The sequence below is a fragment of the Chrysoperla carnea genome, chromosome 1 (assembly GCF_905475395.1).
Source record: "Chrysoperla carnea chromosome 1, inChrCarn1.1, whole genome shotgun sequence".
NCBI lineage: Eukaryota > Metazoa > Arthropoda > Insecta > Neuroptera > Chrysopidae > Chrysoperla > Chrysoperla carnea.
This window is the reverse complement of record NC_058337.1, coordinates 36,780,486-36,800,579: the sequence shown is the minus strand read 5'-3', so window position 1 is coordinate 36,800,579 and position 20,094 is coordinate 36,780,486. Positions and strand designations below refer to the sequence as shown.

Sequence of the window (20,094 nt, the reverse complement as noted above, 5' to 3'; positions counted from 1 at the left end):
TATTATGAAAAACTGTATTGTAAATATCTAATTGAAAAACATACTGCACATATTTTTATATTTACATTCATAATATAATTAATGTCTATTTATCGAAAATAAATTTTAATCAATTTTATTTTTCCAATTTTTTTCAGCAGCCAAAATACACAAAATGAATGAAAAACAATAAACTGCAGTTAAACAACATAAAATATACAAACGCAATATGTGAAAAAAATTACATCGCCTAAAAAAAAAAACAAATAAATTCTAATAATGACAAAAAATATAGGTAGTAGTGTTACCAACATTGAATAAAAAAAAAAAAAACATCAAACCAATAAAAAGAATTAATTCCAATAGTTACTGACTCTACTAAAACTGAATCATCGAATGTAAAAAAAGTGTGGTGTCGAAAAATATATAAAATATATATGGTTCAAGTAGACTAGAAAGTACCGGAAAAACATATCAAAACTTCAAGTTGTAATTCCAATAGTTATTATTTATTAGTGTGTGTTCTACATGTATATGTGTGTGTTGTGAAGGAATTCTTACGACAATGTTATTATTACGACAAAGAACTACCGCTACTAGTAATAATAATACTAAGAGTAATAATAATGTTTGTGGTTCGTCGATGATGATCAGTCGTCTACGTCGACGTAGTTCACATTATCGTCATCACCAATATATGATGACAACCAATAATAGTGTTGTTGGTAATGGTAGTGGGGGTGGTAGCAGGGGGGATAATAATGATAATACTAGTAGTAGTGATAGCAGTGATGGTATTGGTAGTACTGGTACACATTATCATCATCATCATTATCATCATCACCCGTACTGTCACAGTCAGCACACTCTATTGACAATTTATATAATATGTTGCGGTAAGTAACCTCACAAATGATTAATGTACCTATCCACATGTCAAATACATTTTAACTATTTTCCATTACTTATATATACAATATAATATTATCATGACGTTGCCAGGATATGCTATATTTTTGCTTACAGGATGTTACAGCATCTTTATTATTAAATCTAGTTTATTACATCCACAAAAGAAGCATGCTGGTCGTTGGAAATATCACATTTAATAAAATTTAAAAAAAAAAAGTTATTTTATTTTTACGATTATTTCTGAATAATTCTGGAAAATTTGATTCATAATAACGATTTTTCAATTCTTCGTACTTTAATTTATTTGAGAAACGATATTCTAAGCACCAAATCTTAAGAGTTAGCCTTTTTTCGTAACACGTATAATCGAATTTAGCGTTGATGTGCAAATATTTTTAACTTCCGTTACTCTCCAGTTTGCAATTAAACATTACATCGCTCTGTTCCTCCCCCTATTTTCAAATAAATAACATTATTATTCTAATAATGTAAGCAATATTACAGCAGTGATGAAATGTTTGTGTGAAAACACATATTAAAAGTATCACCATTTTTTGGGCATCAAACTATAATTTTGTAATGTTTTGTAATGTACACTCATGTTCTTTTATTTGATACCTCATTTGAGTATATTTGATAATATTTGATTAATATTTTTCATCCCCACTTTCAAACTCGATCTTTCTACCCCCCCCCCCCCCCCGAATGATAAAAGTAGATAAATGCAATCCTTGAAGCTGGTTGTATATCTTGCCAATATTTGAGCTTAATCGATGCGCAAGTTTTTGAAGCAAGCAACCAACCCCTATTTCAACCCTTTACTCTACTATGTAATGTATGTATTATACCTCCCTCTTCAATCACTCTATCTATTAGAAAAAACCGTATTAAAATCTGTTGTGTAGTTTTAATGATCTAAGCATAGATAGGGATTAGGGACAGACAGACGAATTGAAGCGACTTTGTTTTATACTATATATTGATGATAAAATGTTAACAAATATCCCTGAATGGGTTCCCTAATAAAAAGTGGTCAACTACTTTTAGTGAAAATACCAAGAATAAAATTTTTGAAAATTTTCATTGATTTGCATATTTAATGATTTTTGATCAACTCGAAAGTGAAAGCCATAAAAATATTCAGCAGCTGAGTTGTCTGCCTTTTTTTGTTCACTATCTTCTCTATTTCTATATATTATAAATGCGAAAGTAAGCATATTTGTTTGTTTGTTAAGCTTTCACGCTTAAACTAGCAAATGGTTTTTAAATGAAACTGTACAGCAATATAGCTGATATATCAGAATAACACATGAACTATAATTTATAAAGATATATTTAAAAAAAATAAATTTAATTCGACATTTGACATTACCATAAATTACAGATTTCTGTAAAAATAGTCAATATAAAACATTTCACGGCCATCTTCTCTGATATACTCAATGAATAATTACTATTATACATTTAAAAACATAGAAAACCATACATATATTTTGCTTGTGTAAACCATTCTTACCATTATTTCGAGTGTTATAGAAAAGGGATAAGCGGGAGCAATCTTTATCAATCTTTACTTTAAAACCCAGCGAAGCGGGTGGGTATCACTCTTGTTATCGCATAAATACAAGTTGATAATAGTAATTACGCTGATAGTAACATGATTGTAAACGTTTGATTAAGCTATAATAGAGAATAATGTACGAAAAAATTTTTAAGTTCGCGGATTTAAATCTTTTGTCCAATTTCTCTGATCTTTTTCGGAGTAATTACGCCATTGCAAGCTCAGCCTTCTCTCAAAAGTGTCTAGGTTTTATAAATCGTGTATAAATTATTGCATAATATATAAAATAATACTGTTGCACAAGTAGTGAACCACTGTTTTAATTAATAAAAAAATATGAAAAATATTATTCGGGGATTCATTGAAAAAATTTTTATTTAAATTAATAGGCTTGGATGTATTAACTTACAAAAAATAATAAATTGAATAATTTGAAATACAATATCAAATATGCCACAGTTAATAGATTTCAACGGTTTATTAAATATAATCCGTATGTATTTTAATTATGATGTAGTTATTTACCATCATTAGCTAATCATTAATTAAATCGCCAATAGGCGAAAAAAATACAGATTGATTGAAATATCTTCTTTTCTAAAAATGATTGCGTTTTCAATTTTAATTTTTTAATGGAAAACATAACTAAGCCAATTTTCTATTCTGAAATTATTAATAATTATAAAATATATTCTGTCATCATTTCAAAGAATGCTACGGGAAACAAATCGTTATTTTTTTGTTTCCAAAGAATCAAAATTGTATTGTTTTTTTTTTTTTTTTTTTTATTTTTAATTTGCTAAATATTTGGCAAAAAATTTGGAAAATACATTAATAATAATTTTCCATTTTTGTTATTTTGTTTCTGCGCTGTTAAAAATATATTTTGGCAAAAAAACTACTATTTGATCTTAAATAAAGTGAATTCAACGAAAATAATACACTTTGTCAGCAAATAATTAACAAAAATAAAAAACCCGACTGAAATTAAGTAATGCACTAAAAAGACATAATTAAAATAAACTATTAACAAAGTAAATTCTACTTTGGTATAACAGCAAATTATAAACTGAAAGCTAATTAAAGGGTCCCGCCTGCTACTAAACTTAATACCGATATTGAACTTTTAGTTCAAAATAAAGTCTGTTAAAACGAAGTGGAGTTTACTTTGTTTATAGTTGATTTTCATTTTGTTTTTTATGTGCATTTTTTAATTTTAGTCGGTTTTTTTATTTTTTATTTTATTTTAGACTTTTTAGTGTCCCGGCAAAAAAACTCTCTTATTATACTATATTAGAACTTTTTAAACCAATTTATTACCCCAAATTAAATTTAAACATGTAACTTATTTATATTTTCTAACCATCCGTTTAATTTCCTTTATTTTGATACCCTATTCGATAGATTTGGTTATAATTTTTTACTATTTCGTGCCAAATCCGCCATTTATTTTCTTTTCAAACACCAATTTAAGAACCTTTGAATTTTTAAGTTGAATATAACGGTACCTTAATTGTTCAGAAGATACGAGGTAATAAAGAAATTTACATACGCGCCAAAAACATAACCACTCTTTCTCAGATGATGATTGATATTTGGTACATTTTGGCACTCTTATCTTAATTGAAAAATCTAATATTTCGCAATACCTAAAAAAAAAATTTTTTCGTACATTCTGTATATATTTCTATTCATACAAATATTAAATATATTTATTATATAAAACGTCATCCGATCTGACTATTCAATCGTTCGTTCGTTGTCATGAATCTTTGAATATAATTTAAATTTTTCATACGTTATTGCGTCGTTCAGACGTTCTGCTATATCAAACAGAGTTGAAAGCTTTTTGTTGTCAAATCAGTTGATGTTGAATATCTCTATACTTATAATATTATATTCAAGCTCATTTATAATGTTAGTTTAAATAATTATGAGTAATTTCTTATTTGTCTTCTCATACAGAGTGTGATAGGTTCTTATAGATATGATAACATATAGTAGAGGAATGTGTCATCGTTTTTTATCTCTTTAAAATAAATTTAATTAAAGACCATATTTTTCCATTTAATTTAATCATAAATTTTAGCATACTCTATATAGTTTTTTTGATGCAAGAGTAAAACTGTTAAGAGAAAAAACATTTGCAAAACAAGTACAGATGCGCATTTATTGTATTGAAAATGAAAATTTATAGGGCTACAATGGGGCAACAATGTTCCGGAGTCCACATATTTTTATACTATGTATATATATGAAATATACGTAGTAAATTAATTTTAGTCCCAAGTTTGTAACGCTTAAAAATGTTGATGCTATGAACAAAATTTTGGTATAGGTGTTCATAAAATCACCTAATAAGTCCATTCCCAGTTGTCTGTCTGCCTGTCGTCTGTCCGTCTGTCATCACGATTACTCAAAAACGAAAAGAGATATCAAGCTGGTATCAATTTTTATAGCGTGCTGAGGACGTAAAAAGTGAGGTCGAGTTCGTAAATGAGCAACATAGGTCAATTGGGTCTTAGGTCCGTAGGATCCTTGTATTTCAACAATTAACTCAGTTAATTGTTTGTTTTCACTTGTTTTAAAATATTTTTTTTCTAAATATAAAAATTAACCGGCCAGGTTTTTTGGGGTGAATTAACTTACCCCTGTACAAAAAATGTATTAAAAAAGGACGAGCATATTTCTAACATTTAAGTGGTTTATTGTCCAGTCTTCTTTTATAACGAAACAAAAAAATTTTCATTTTCAACGGTCGGTCGGTACCAGTTTGAAAAAATAATTTATTTTAAGAAAAACATGTTTAAAGTTTTTCAAAATTTTTAGGGGAGTATTTCTACGATACTAAGGAACATATTTATAAGAAACATTAATAAGAAATTACAAGAAATCGAACTTGAATGAATTCTTTGTTACAAGAAAAATTGCATTAATAAGCACTCCTTTTTTGGTCTAAGCTTATAAATCATTGATGAATGATCGGTGAATTATGAATGATCTATGAAATATCATAAATTATTCATAATAACAAGACTGTCTTCCAACGTCTGTTAATCAATAATTTACCTAATAATTGACAGAAATTTATTCACAGATGTAATATTGAACTACTTGCTTGAATGATCTTGCTAATAATGCGTAATATATTATATCTGCATATGTAATATTTTATTATACAGGATGCTTAAATGCTGTTCACATAAGATTATATTTCCTTTTCAATTTGTGAAATAAAAGCTTCGATGTAATGATATTGTCATACCCCCAGTAGCCCTGCGTGACTTTGTGTAAGTTTGTGTGTGTATTAAAATATACACAGGAGAAAGAAATTAAGAGAAAAAAAACTAATTTAAGAATAATGAAAAAATAAATTACTTAATAAGTTTTTATTTATTTTTCAATATACATAGGGGAGAGATGATTTTTATTTTAGTATGTTAAATTTTCACTAATTAAATTCATTTTCTCCTTGTGTGTATAAAATCAACTAAGATATTTATCCGGGATAAAAAATGGTTCGCCTTTGAAAATATAATATTCTTTTACTTTTATATACAGCATGTTCTAAGGATTTTTAGTAAACGTGTAAATTTTTAACCATTTACTTGAATTTTAATTAATCCATATTATACAGGAATTTACACGTAGCGAAGCACGCTTGAAACAATTTCTTAAAAAATGAAATTGAAGCTGTTTTACATAACCGTTAGTTGTTTGACAAAACGGTTTCGTTATGCAAAAGAGCTGATCCAAGTTTAGCGGTTTTATATAATGACTGAACTTTAACATACAAAATTGAATAAACGGTTTGCATTTATCAATGTAGCCGGTCAACGATTAAAGATTATTTAATACATTCAAAATTATATGAAGTTAGATAGAGGAGGATTATACGAGATTAGAGGTTATGTAAAACAATGTGAAATGATATGTCAGATAAAATTACAAATAATTGAGATTATTAAATTTAAAAATTTAATGAAAGTATTAATAAAATACTCATTATAAAATAGATGCTATTATATTAAGTTTTGTAACCTAAAAAGTACTATTTTTTATGTTCATAAGCGGATGATTTATTTAGGCTTCAATATAATTCATTTTTTTAGAGTTCAATATGTTTATTTGTAACAGCATTTTTATTTTACCGTTGGCGTTGGTGTTGTAACACCAAATTATGGTACGAGTTACGCTATGGGAGAATTTCTGATTCAAAATGTTTTGAATGACTGTTGATTTTATCGATATTACGTCACCAAAATGTACCTGCTGTCATCCAGCGTTTTTGACAGAATAAAAAAGGTTTAAATTAAATAGTTAAAAGGAAAATAATTAAATTTAATAAATATTTTTCTAGCCGGATAAAAATGAGTGTTAAAATTGAATACATTTCTAATTTTACAATGTAAACAATTTTTTAGCTAAATTTATTAAAAAATTAATTAGCTAGATTGATTTTGACTGCTTTGACAATCCTATTTAGTAGAATTAAATCCTTCAAACTGAAATCAATATAAAATAAAACTTAAAAAGATATAGATAAATAAAGAATAAAAATAAATTAAAAATATTTGTAACAAAATAATTGATTAATTTTTCCTGAAACCGAAAATTCAACAATTATTTTGTTACAGGGTGGTTTGTTTATCTCTTTAGTTCGTTTAGTTTAGTTAATCTATTGAATAGGATTGCCAAAGCAATTGAAATCGGTTGAGATAATTAATTTCTAAATGATGTTCAGTTGCTAGCGTATTAGCTGTACCTTCGAATTACAAAATTCTATTCAATTCAAACTAAATATCAAGAGTCATGATTTTTATTTAAAATAACTATGTATTATTTAATTGTGGCTGTTGGTATGGGTTTTTCCAATACACTATTTTTTAGCCACGGAAATAGCTATTATCGTGGTGTATGTATTTTTATGATGTTGGAAATTTTTTTTTAACAACAAGCAAAGAGAATAAATAAAATGACATATATGCAGCAATATGTCTTTTTTTTTTAACAATTTCTTTTTATAAATCTCTATCTCTATATATTATAAATGCGAAAGTAAGCATGTTTGTTTGTTTGTTTGTTACGCTCTCACGCTAAAACTATCGAATGGTTTTTAATGAAACTGTAGAGCAATATAGCTCATACTTCAGAATAACACATGAAATATAATTTATAAAGATATATTAATAAAAAATAAAATTTTTAATTACTTTAATTTGACATTGCCATAAATTACAGATTTATGTAAAAGTAGTCATTTGACATTACCATAAATTACAGATTTCTGTAAAAATAGTCAATATAAAATATTTCACCATCTTTCTGATATACTCAATGAATAATTATGACTATTATACATTAAACAAAATAGAAAACCATACATATATTTTACCTGTGTAAGACAATCCTACCATTATTTCGAGTGTTATAGAAAGGGGATAAGCGAGAGCAATCTTTATCAATCTTTACTTTTAAACCCTGCGAAGCGGGTGGGTATCACTCTAGTGTAATATAATTCAGGGAGTATCATTTTCGCACAAAAGCCCCCTCCTTCTTTTCCCTCCGTTTGCTGCATCAAACTCCAATTAAAATACCAACGGCTCTAACATACTTTAAAGATCAAAAATCCTGAAATACACACTTTTTAACTTTACTATTATCAATGCATAATAATGCAAGAAGCATATATTTGAATACACAATCATCATAAAAGGAAAAGATATAAAACATGTACTCAAAAACTTACAACCTTAGTCCGTATTACGTATCACATTGTACCCATAAACACTATTTTCATATCAAGGAAAAATGAGATTGGTAAATAAAATACCAACTTCACAATCTCCTCTCTCCCCCCATATTCAACACAAAATGCTTTTAAAAATATAAAATTTTTATTTAAAACATTGAAAAAAGAGCAAAATGTAAGTAATATAAATGTGATGAAAATGATGAAAAACACACTTTAAAATTCAAAAAGGAAATATTTGTATTACATAACCATATTGTTTACTTGTCAAATAAAAAAAAATAAAGAAAGTTTTTTACCTGACAAATTTTATTAATATTATAAGTATGTACTTAGTACTTAGGGTAGTACCTACTTCTTATATTTATGGAGCGTTGTGCAAATTTTAATTTAGCCGTCATCTTATATTCAAACTGAAACTAGTACGAATTAAATTTAATGTAAGAACTTTTTTTTATATAGCATCCCGTATATGCATGCCTATATGTATATTTTAACCTCCATATAATAAACTAGAGAAAAAAAACCAAAGAAAAAATTCACAAGACTAGTAACGAAATGGTACCCCCCCCCCAGATGGTAACGAGGTAAACAGACTACGAGATGAAAGGACGACCAAGGAGTAGCGGATCCAACATGGACTCGCAAAGCAAAAGGCAGGACTTAATTTAATTTAAAAGTTAAAGGAACATTTTATAATTCTTACTTGTATCATTAAGAACAACAATAAAAATTTTCTTTATTTAATAAACTAGAGACAATGTTTTCCTTTCGAAAATTCGATGAATTTTTCAACAGATATTGGCGTTTATGGTCCTTTGAATCCAATTTTTAGCCTTAAGCTGTGCATAATCAATGTACGCAAACATGACCATGTTTTACCCTTAGATCTGGATCGAAAGGTGAGAATTAACTGATTCTGTCTTTTAAACGACATACATATAAGAATTAAAAATCAAAAATTCCAAAAAACTACTATTTAACTTTTTTTTTTCATTTTTCTAGGAAAATTTGTGGTTGTTACTATAGGCTTTAAGAAGACACATCGAATAACTTGTTCGGTATATTTTTTTTAATTGAAAGAACCTAAAAATTTGACTTTTCTCGATTCTCGGTACACCTAAAGGTTAGATTATGTAAAAACATGTGAAATTTACAAAATTTAAAAAACAACCGACAGATTTTTTTGGGTACTGAACCTTAAACTCGCACTTGAAACATGTCTAAGAACATTCTCCATTAAATTAAAATCTCCATTAAAAGGCCTTTTTCTTAAAGCCTTTTCCAAACTAAGGCAATTTTGAATTTCATCGCCAATTTTTTAGTTTTTTCGAGTATGGAACTCTAAACTCTCACTTGATAGCTAAGAACACTCTCCATGAAATTACATTTCATACGAAACAAAAAAAAATCGGTTCATCCGTTTAGGCGCTACGATGCCACAGACAGACAAACAGACAGACAGATACACACACATAGCGGTCAAACTTGTAACACCCCCTTTTGTATGTGTATTAAGATCAAAGGTCATATCTATGTACTTGTTAAATTATATTGGAGAGCTTTCAGTTTTTAAATGCAGTTCATTTTAAAATTCTTTTCGAAATCTTATATTTTCATCGTTGTGTGCGTAGTCATGGTAGGGACAATAAAATCGATGCCAGCGCTTTAAGTGAACCATTTTGGAGTTAAAGGGGGCTGTTATGACTAATTTGCAATTCTTTACATGTTAATGTAATAGAAATGTCAAATTAAAATTATTGAAAAACACGAATTAATTAAAGTTAATGCATTAAAAATTGTGAAAATAAGAAATTAAATTGAACAAATATTATTTTTCAAATGTAAATTATCATAATTATTTATTTAAATTTGTGAGACAAGAATATTAAATTTTAAATTTCAGTCTTAAATGCAATCCATACAATCGTTACCATGGAAACGAAACTCACGCACGGAGCGAATAGTATATACAATAATTCCGTCTTGTATATTATATGGCATAAAGATTCCCAAAAAATTAGGCTACGATGAATTAGACTTAGAGTTACCGATCTAGAATTCCGAATAAAATTTTTAATTCAGTGTTTTTTTCGAAATATATTTTGATGTGAGCGTTATGCGTTATTCGTACATTGAGGTTGCGTATGACGCCCATACCATATTTTTGTGTGTGTATATAGCCTACACTCTCGCACGTGATTTACATACTTCACAAAGTAAAAAGTTTTCTAATTTATCACACACATACACACATACACACACACAAAAAAAAAAAAATTATTCAAAAATTAATATTTATTTTTCAAACAAAACCAAAGATATATTTATTAATATATTTTCTGTTTCATTTTTTTATATTTGTTCATATTTCAAGATTTTATCAAATATTCAAATTCTGATTGACTTAATAGGTCGGTTTTAATTTCACTGTTTTGAAAAATTATTGTTTTTATGATTTTCTAGAAAATTTGAATCCCTTTTCATATAATATGTTTTACGGTAGAGATAATGAATATTATGTGATTGTTAGATGAACGAATATTGAACCTGTTGGCGCAATCAAACATTTAAAATACATTTTAAATTTTAAATATCATGAAAACATTATTCTGAATAAATTAAAAATTTGCAGTATGTTTTACTTAATAAAAATTTACAAAATAAAAGTACAGATTATCTTAAGCTACATGGTAGGGTATGATTGGGTTTATATAAAGTATGAGAATAAAACTATCATAGAGTAAGCATGTACCTGTGCAAGGACATATATACCGTAAAAATTATCTCTTGATAAAAGTGATAGTTAATAGAACAGCATGATACATATTATTATTAGGATAAATATACAGAGTGTTTTTATAATTGTTTGCAGATCTCTTCACTCTCCAAATAATCTGAAAAAAAATGCAAAAAAGCTCTTGACCAAATTTGTTCATTCACACACCAATGATAGTAGACCGTATTTTTTTTAACGTCCTAATTTTAATTTTTATCAGTTCTAATAAGAACTGTGAGATCACTAGATAAAAATCGTGATTTGTGGAAGACAAATCACCAATGGAAGACACAAAAATAAAGAATTATATACTAAAATTATTTAAGTTCAATTATCTCTGAATGTCAGATCAATCTATATTTTAGTTCTAAAATATTAAGTTTATTTAGTCTGTTTATTGTTTCACTATTGTCAAGAAGGTTAAGCACATATACGTTTGGATGCATTTCTAAACTATTCTTTCACTAAATCGAACTATTGCTTCACCCACTGTAAAGACATTTACCATGGTGAATCACTTATCCTACGCAACAATTTGTATTGAAAACGTTGTAAAATCTCGATGTTACTAACGTTTGCAGTACCCCAAAATTGAATTCCATATGTCCATATAGGTTTCAAAATGCTGTTATAAATTAATAAATTATTTTCGAGCGATAATTTAGAGTTACTATTTAGCAGCCAAAAATATTAATTAAATTGAATATTTCATTGTTTTCTTTTGGCCTATATATGTTTTCGCTAAGTTAAATGTTTATCCAGATACATACCCAGACATTTGACATCTTCGTTTTGTGGTAGTATGACGCCATTTAAAGTACCTGGTGGTTAGATTCCCCTGCGTAAGTTGACTTGGACCGATTTATTTGTATTCAGTAGCACGAATCCGCCACTTATGTAACCATTGCAGAATTTGGTTTAGATTCAATTGAAGTTTTTCCGAAGCTACATTTTGATCCGATTCTGATAATAGAATTGCCGTATCATCTGCAAAAGTAGCAGTAATTTTTTCATCTTTCACTGGCAGATCGAATGTATAAATAAGATTAGAGCTAGAACGCTTCCCTGAGGAACTCCAGCAAGAATAGGATATATATCCGATAGTTCATTAGTAGACCGTAATAAGTGTCACTTAATAATATGGAACTATGGAAGGGACTTTAGAAAGACTATTTTAGATTTAATTTGTTTTCTTTATTTAATAATCATATCTTTGAACATATTTTATAAAAATCTGATGAGTAATTACAGATTGTTTAATACAAAGCTTTCTTTGAAATAGAGTATGGTAACAGAATCGTGACGAATAGTTGAGTCGCTAAAGCGTTTTAAAATTTTGCTTTATGCCTTAGAACAAAACTGAAAAGACAAAATTCTCGTATTTTGCATTACAGCTTAATAAATAGAGAAAACAAACCTTTATAGAAATAAATGTATATATATAATATATATATGTTAATAATAAATTTTAAGTTAAAAAATGAAAAAACATAAATTATAATTTGACATATTTATTTTACCGTAATTCATTTGTTTCTTAAAATATTTTATTTGGGTTTTTATTCGCCATATTGAAAAAAACAAAATAAAAATGTGGTATTTTTATTTATATACTCGTTTGTTTTTTTCCGTACAGTAATGTTTTTTAATATTTATTATTCATAAAAATACATATTAAAAAAAATATGTGTACACATTTTAAACATTATTCCCATTAATAGTCCTAATTAAATCCCGAATAATGGTGTCTATTTTAGACTATTTCGGTAAATTCCAAAATTTACAATTTATTTATGCTGAAATAACGAAATTGATAAGTCAATTTAGTAAATTTTTATGCGATTTGGGTAATTTTTAAGCTCTTCTAAAGCAAATTAGAAATTGTTTCTTGAGTTAGCCTATTGTGGAGGCTATAAAGCGGTGTTTTTTACTTTTAAGTCCAGTGAAACGGGCGGGTATCAGGCTAGTATATTATAAATGCGAAAGTAAGGATGTTTGTTTGTTTGTTTGTTACGCTTATACGCTAAAACTAGTCAATGGTTTTTAATGAAACTGTACAGCAATATAACTCATACTTCAGAATAACACATGAGCTATAATTTATAAAGATATATTAAAAAATATGTAAATAAATATAATAAAAAATTAAATTTAATCTGACATTTACTATTTTTAATTTTTACATAAATCTGTAATTTATGGTTCAAAATATTGTAAAAATTTAAAATAGTAAATGTCAAACCATTCATGGCTTGGTTTTTAATGAATTATGACTATTTTACATTTAACAAAATTGAAAACTGTGCACATTAAGAGAGGTGGAGGCTATAAAGCGGTGTTTTTTACTTTTATGCCCAGTGAAACGGGCGGGATTCAGACTTGTAAAAAAAATATATTAAAACAAACACAAAATTTTTTCACAATAGTTTGTTGAATACATGGAAAATTCACGAAGATGTGTAATTTACATGGGTATCTAAATTCTATTCGAGGACATCGAAGAGTTCTTTGTTCTGATTTATGTTTCATAGCTGACACTATGAATTAAATATTAATGCTACAAGTTCTATAGTGTGTAATAATGATTTGATTCAAAGGACATAAATGTTTTGATTTTTATACCATGTATATGAAATATATTAAGGTATACTAAATTAGCTCCCAGGTTTGTAACGCTTATAAATATTGATGCTACGAACAAAATTTTGGTATTATCACCTGATTAGTTCACTTTCGGTTGTCTGTCCGTCTGTATATCAACACGATAACTCAAAAACGAAAAAGATATCAAGCGAGCTAAGGGCGTAAAAAGAGACGTCGAATTCCTAAATGAGCAACATACGACTGGGTCTTGAACCCACCTTGTAAACCGTTAGAAATAGAACAAAAGTTTAAGTATAAAAATGATCCTTATAACAAAATAAATAATTTTTTCGTAAATATCACTATTTACCTAAAGGGCGATATCAGTCAAGACGTAAAAAAACAAACCATTCCGGAATCAACCATTCCATAGTCTGTACATGGTATTTCAATTAACTAAGTCAACTGTTTGTTTTCACTTGTTTTGTCACTTTTGAAACGTTTAAATTTTTTTATTTATGTTTGATGAATATGACGATTAGAAATAGGACCTGTTGATGATAAAACGTTTAAAAAAAAGGCTGCGGTTATTTAAACACCCGTTTAAACTAGGAAAAAGTAACTAAATATTCGCTATCAAAGTCAGAACTTTTTGCATGGATTTAATGTACCTGTTGACTAAACCCATTTTAAATCATATCTTAAAAACATTTTTACAGATTTTAAAACAACTCAACAATATTTAAATTTATGATGAATGTATACATTCACAGGAATGTTGTCACAAATAATTTACGTATATAGCTCCATGTTTATATGAACTTAACTATAACGGACATTATACCGTAAGAGTATTCGAAAGGGCAGACTATCTTCTGTTATTCCATAATTTCTATTAAAATCGCTCGATCTATTTTTGGTATTCATGGAAAGACAAATAAATTCTCATTCATTATTTCAATACGAATACCTACACCACTTCTAAAATGGTATTATAATTGATTAATGCAGTGTGAGAAATCAAAACTAAAACCTCTCTAGAATCAATCTATGTTTGTGGTTACGTATATGAATGTACGTATAACTTAACTCCCCGTTCTATTCCACTATGACTGACAATATATGTAGGTAGGTACGTACTATAATAGTTTATGGTTTCACAGTAAATTCATTCATATAATGGTTTGTGAGCCGGCGGTTTTTTGGCATATGATTTTAAAACATCACTATTATATGCAATGAAGGTATTCGAATAATGTGTCGATTAAAGTGGTTGCGAATATTATCGGTATATTTGATTTGAATTCTGTCTCGTCCTAACAGTCATAAAATATCGCACAAAAAAGAAAATCACAAAATAAAAGGTTAAAAAGATTCTGTTTCAATGGAAACGTACTAAAATTTTTGATAAAAAAAGTTATTTAAAAAATCGAATAATATAAACTGAAAAGAAAAAATCAAGTCCAGCAGTTTACATAGCGACTTTAACAGTCGTGACCCACTATTTGTAATATTAATTTAAGCTGGTGTATATTTTAATGGGCCCTGACTGTTCAAGTCGCTATGTAAACTGCTTGACTTTACAGTTTTTTTCTTTTCAGTTTATACTTAACTCGGGTTTTTTGATTTTATACCATGTATATATGAAATATACATAGTATATTAAGTTTAGTCCCAAGTTTGTAACGCTTAAAAATAATGATGCTAGGAAAAAAATTTTGTCATAGGTGTTTATAAAATCACCTAATTAGTCCTGTTCCGGTTGTCCGTCCGTCCGTCCGTCCGTCTGTGGACACGATAACTCAAAAACGAAAAAAGATATCAAGCTGAAATTTTTACAGCGTACTCAGGATGTAAAAAGTGAGCTCAAGTTCGTAAATGAGTATCATAGGTCAATTGGGTCTTGGGTCCGTAGGACCCATCTTGTAAACCGTTAGAGATAGAACAAAAGTTTAAATGTAATGTTCCTTATCAAAAATTAAACAACTTTTGTTTGAAACATTTTTTCGTAAACATCACTGTTTACCCGTGAGGGCGCCAATTAGGCGGAAATTTTAGAATATGTACTATACTTGATTATCAGTTATGTATGTGTCACATGTTTGTATGTGTAATGTGATAAAGAAATCAACACTGACTTGCATGGTATTTCAACAATTAACTCAATCAATTGTTTGTTTTCACTTGTTTTAAATAATTTTTGTTATTTTACTCTTTTTAGTTAGAATTTTCAAATACCTGTTCAATGATACCCCACTTACCATAGTTGATCGATTTGTCTATTTTATAGCTATTCAAGGATACCCCACTTGACATAGTTGACATAATTCAATATGGCGTCGGGTGGTCGCCATATTGAATTTTCATTATTGCCATACCCTCAGTAACACTTGCAAGGTTAAAACAAATCAACTCGTTTGGTCTCTAGTGCGCCACATAGGAACACATACATATTCTTTTCACAATATTTCAATTCCGTAATATGAGAGGAATAGAACTAAAATAGAAAATAATTTGTTTCTATTTTGTTGTAGTTGCCAGTAATTTTTCCATCCTGCCTATTTTTTCTTCTCCGTTATGTGTATGTTGAGTATTCAAAAGACCTGAATGTCTTCAGTTATTCATATTGAATCCGTGTACGGTTTATGAGAAATTTGCCCTTTTTTGGTAAACACATTGGCTTTGATACTTAATTTCTCGTAAACTGTTAAGAGAATCCATATATAACAAGACGATTAATTAATTGGTGAATTTTAGGATCATTTTCATTTTTTCAGTATCGAAATACCTTGAGTGTGAAATTCAAACTCATATTCATTTTTAGATGGCTGAAGCTTTTAATTATTCCTGTGAAATCAATATTAAATTGCCAAAAAGCCATACGCCGGAAGAACTTATGTCAGGGGACGGAGATAATAAAATGATTCAACAGAAATTTTTGTTTGTATTTTTGACTGATTGTTTATTACAAACTTTGTATAGTGTTGTAATCAGATAGTAACAATTTCTTTGGTTTTTTACTTCAGATACAAATTTCAGCCACCAGCTCCCTAAACAGTAGAACATAGTGAGATTCATCATCATAAGTTTGGTGGTATTCAGTCTATTGTATTATATAGAAATGTGAAATGATAATGCTTATGTCTATGAAATATACATTATCTGATTATTATGGTGTAAATACTAGGTCTATTAGATAGATATATTATTAGGTGCGACATTCAGTATGTGTCTCTTGCCACTGTGAAAATTACTAAGCCTTTTATTAGTAGAAGATTTACTGGATCACTTATCTTATCACCTTTATTTGAAATCTTCCATCCAAACATGATTTTAATATTAAACCAAATAGTCTTCGTTATTTGTACTTATACCGTAATACAGGTTAGATAAAAGCTCGTCACTCTTGTCCATAATGCACCAAAATACAGAATGTAAATACTCAAAATCCATACCTAAATGGGCGGGGGAAGTGACCATGCCCTTGCGACTAAAGATGGTAATTGTCCTTATTGTAGATAATAATTAAACTTTCTATGTTTTTTGTAAAATACGACTATGACGATTTACTTACTTATTGATTATTTGACCGATGTCTTTACTAATATTTGTTTAATCAATGCTAATAACTTAACTTTTACTATAAACCTACAAATTTTCTAAAACTTTTACTATAAACTTTTCTTTCTAAAATTAATATTGATAAAATTATAAGGCGTCTAATGTTGCAGCCACCGGAAAAAAGAGGTATCCTTAGTGTAATGATAAGAACTCAATAAATATGTGAAAAATGTTAATGTTTGTGACAAAAGCAGCGACCACCCCTTGCAACTTTTTTTAAGATAAAAAAAAATTGACAAAAAATATAGGAAATTTAATTAAAACATACCGTTAAGAGGCTATGGGCTGTAACAGTTTTTTTCAAATTGGCGGTACTTCCGCCCTCCAAATTTGTAAGAATTTTGTGCGTTTACATTCAGTACGCGATAATAAAACTATTTTTAGGAAAAAATAATCCCTGTAAAAAGTTAGTACAAGAATCTACTCTCAAATATTCTTGATTGTTGTCTGAAACCCAACAAAACAATATTATCGTACAAATATATTATTAAACTTTGGAGGGAAAGTGGCGCAGCTTTCTCAATAACTACTGACTAAATGGACAACAGTTTTTTACTTTTTGCAAAGAATTCTAAAAAAAGGAGGACGTAATATACGGGAAAAAATTTTGTTGCTCATATTTTACTGTATTACTAGCTTTACTTTACCCTGCCACGCTTCGCTGTAGGACATTATGAAATTTGATAAATTGAAAGCATCCTTTTTGATGTGTGATTACGAAATCGAACACGGGGAACACTAAGTAGTTCTCCGACAAAAATTTCATGTTGACTCTTATATACATGTTGATACTTACCTTAAAATGTTGAACTATTCTCCTTCTCAAAGTGTACATTAAAAAAGCATTATAGACCATAATTGACAAAGTTTTGATATTTTGATAACTAAGTTAATTAATATCGAAATATTGTATTCCCCGTCTAAGTATAATTTCTAATATGTTGTTTCTGGTATAGTTTCTAGTATATATTTTATCAGGATGTTCTAATGAGAGAAACAAATTGCACGTTCACCATCGAGAAGTTACTAGGAAATTTTTTTTGTAAAAAATTCTGTGTATTGTTCTTCAAACACAGTCTTATAGAAAACAATCTTTTAGAAAAATGAAGAATTTCGATTGAAACTTTCTAAAATGTTAAATAGCGAAATACATTTATTTGACAAAAGATGCAAAAAGTATGAAGCTGCAAATACTTGAATTAGATAATCGCCTTATCTTATTTTAAATAATCATTTAAATCACCTTTTTGTAAGGCCTTCGACCAAAAAATTCTAAATTATTACGCTTTGAAGCGCTCCGCTTTGATAATAACTAATTCAATATGATCAAGGTGATCAATTTGAATATCTTTGATATGATTACAATCACAAAATACCTGCTACAGTTAATTAAATATTTAGTTAATCATATCATATTATACAATCTTAATGTCATTGTATAACTATCATATTTGTATGATACAACAATGTGTTAAGATCTTATTATACAAAGTGTATGAAGGACATTCAAGGTATGTTCTATGTATTACCTAATTTAAATTGTTTAGTCCGTATACATTTATGGGATGTACTACAAACTAAAAAAGAAAATGAGTCGAAAGGATATGAAGGTGTCTGAACGTCATCGCGAGATCATATATGGAGAAAAGAGCAGCAATTGTGATACAACTACCGTACGGGGTTGAGTGGTGAAGTTGACGCAAACGCATGAGATATTTGTATGAAAGTAATATACTGTCAAAAAAATTTCAAATATTGTTCTTTTGAAATGCAACATAATTTTAAACAATCTTTTTTTGATTGGTTCTACCACTTATAAATATCATGACAAAATACTGATGTGATTGTCAGGTAAAAGGTTTATACATGCTAATAGGTTTATTTAAAAAAAAAAAAGATTTCTTCAAGTCGGATTTGCCTTGTTTTAGTAAATCTTATAAAAATCAATACGTTTATTTCAAACTTTCTGTTAACTGGTAACAACAATGTTCATGAAGTTGCCTCAATCACATATGGACTAGACATGATAGATATGCGATTATAATAACCAAATACTCTTTTTAAAGAAAACGCAACGAAATTTTGTTTTAATTCATCGATTCGCTTTATTTACACGATTATATTATCCAAATAAGTAAAATTTTATTTTCTATCGATAAAATGCATGACTTTAAACTAAAATCAAACTCTTTCATAGAAGTAATGATTTTTTTAACTTCAGTGATTGTGTATCAATGAATTCATATTTTAAATTCAATCCAATTCTATTGTAAATACAAATATTTAGCTGCACTTGTTTCCAATCGTTAGGAAATTGTTTGAGTAAAGTATTTTTACTTTATTTCAATATGAAAGGGCCAACTTCGGGATGAGGATGTCATTATTTTAATTTTTATTTTCAATGTCTATTTTAAGTGGAACCATTAAAATATTTTAAAGTTTAGATTTATGGCAATTTAAAAGGAATCAAGAGACAGGAAACGAGTTTGTAAATAATATTTAAAATAATATTAGGAAAATAATAATTGTGATCGGTGCTGGTTATGTAGACCCTTCCTTATACATTTACCTATCTGTGTATGGTCAAGTGATAGGTACGATATGGTTGGTATACGCATTACATTAAATTGTTATTGTAATGCTGATTACCAATAAATCATTGAGTGATAAATGATATGAATATAATTTATATTATTAATTAAAATTATCATCAAGACAATCATGTAAGTTATATGTATGGCTTCAATACATATTATTTCAAGTACAAGAAGTATTTATCGAAGTAGCTTCGTTTCTTATTCATTTAAATACACCTACACTACAAGTTTGATTGATTAGTTGTGAGTTGGTCTCCATAATTTATCACGATTAGTAGCAATATAATTTTCGTCTTATTGTTTTTATACT

The 20,094-nt window shown here is 28.0% G+C and overlaps 1 protein-coding gene across 1 annotated transcript in view; it reads left to right on the top strand.

Annotated features, from left to right (window-relative positions):
* The first annotated feature begins 431 nt into the window (after window positions 1-431).
* LOC123303108 overlaps window positions 432-20,094 on the top strand; it is a 386,779-nt gene continuing 367,116 nt past the window's right edge. The window contains exon 1 of the mRNA XM_044886253.1: window positions 432-875. Coding sequence (XP_044742188.1) covers window positions 545-875 — 331 coding nt within the window. The 5' untranslated portion in view covers window positions 432-544. The remainder of the gene's footprint in view (window positions 876-20,094) is intronic.